The sequence below is a fragment of the Eimeria mitis genome, genomic scaffold (genome assembly GCF_000499745.2).
Source record: "Eimeria mitis Houghton genomic scaffold, Emh_scaff2634, whole genome shotgun sequence".
NCBI lineage: Eukaryota > Apicomplexa > Conoidasida > Eucoccidiorida > Eimeriidae > Eimeria > Eimeria mitis.
Genome location: NW_013570975.1, coordinates 4,153 through 4,705, shown reverse-complemented (window position 1 = coordinate 4,705; position 553 = coordinate 4,153). Strand labels below are relative to the sequence as shown.

Below are 553 nucleotides of genomic sequence, written 5' to 3'. Positions count from 1 at the left end.
TTTTTTTTTTGTTTTTAGATATTGAGGTGTCTGAGCAGCCTCTCTTCTTTCCTGCAGCAACACAACCCCACGTGCTGCAGCAGCAGCAGCAGCAGCAGCAGCAGCACCAGCAGCAGCACCAGCAGCAGCAGCAGCAGGAAACAGCAGCAGCAGCAGCAGCAGTAGCTAATACAACAACGACAACAGCAGCAGCAATCGATGCAGCGGCAACAGCAGCAGCAGCAACACTAGCAGCACCCATAGCAGCACCAGCAGCAGATACTGCAGCAGCAGCAGCAACAGCAACAACAGAAACTGCAGCAGCAGCAGCGGCAGCAGCAGCAGCAGCAGGTGTTAGTGCGTAGATTTGTTTGCTGCGCTGAGCAAGACACTGCAGCAGCAGCAGCAGCAGCAGCAGCAGCAGCTGCTGCTGCTGCTGCTGCTGCAGTGTTTTGCTGCAACGTGAGGGGCGATAAAGTAGGTGTGCATGCAGCAGACAAAAAAAAGAAAAAAAAAAATAAAAACAAACCCTAAACCCTAAACCCTAAACCCTAAGCAGCAGAATATAAAACAA

General features: G+C 51.5%; 1 protein-coding gene across 1 annotated transcript in view; it reads left to right on the top strand.

Annotated features, from left to right (window-relative positions):
- The window catches only part of EMH_0056600 (uncharacterized protein), a gene marked incomplete at both ends in the record, with an annotated part of 3,669 nt that extends 3,325 nt beyond the window's left edge, over positions 1-344 (top strand). The window contains one exon of the mRNA XM_013497373.1: positions 3-344. Coding sequence (XP_013352827.1) covers positions 3-344 — 342 coding nt within the window. The remainder of the gene's footprint in view (positions 1-2) is intronic.
- Positions 345-553: the final 209 nt, after the last annotated feature.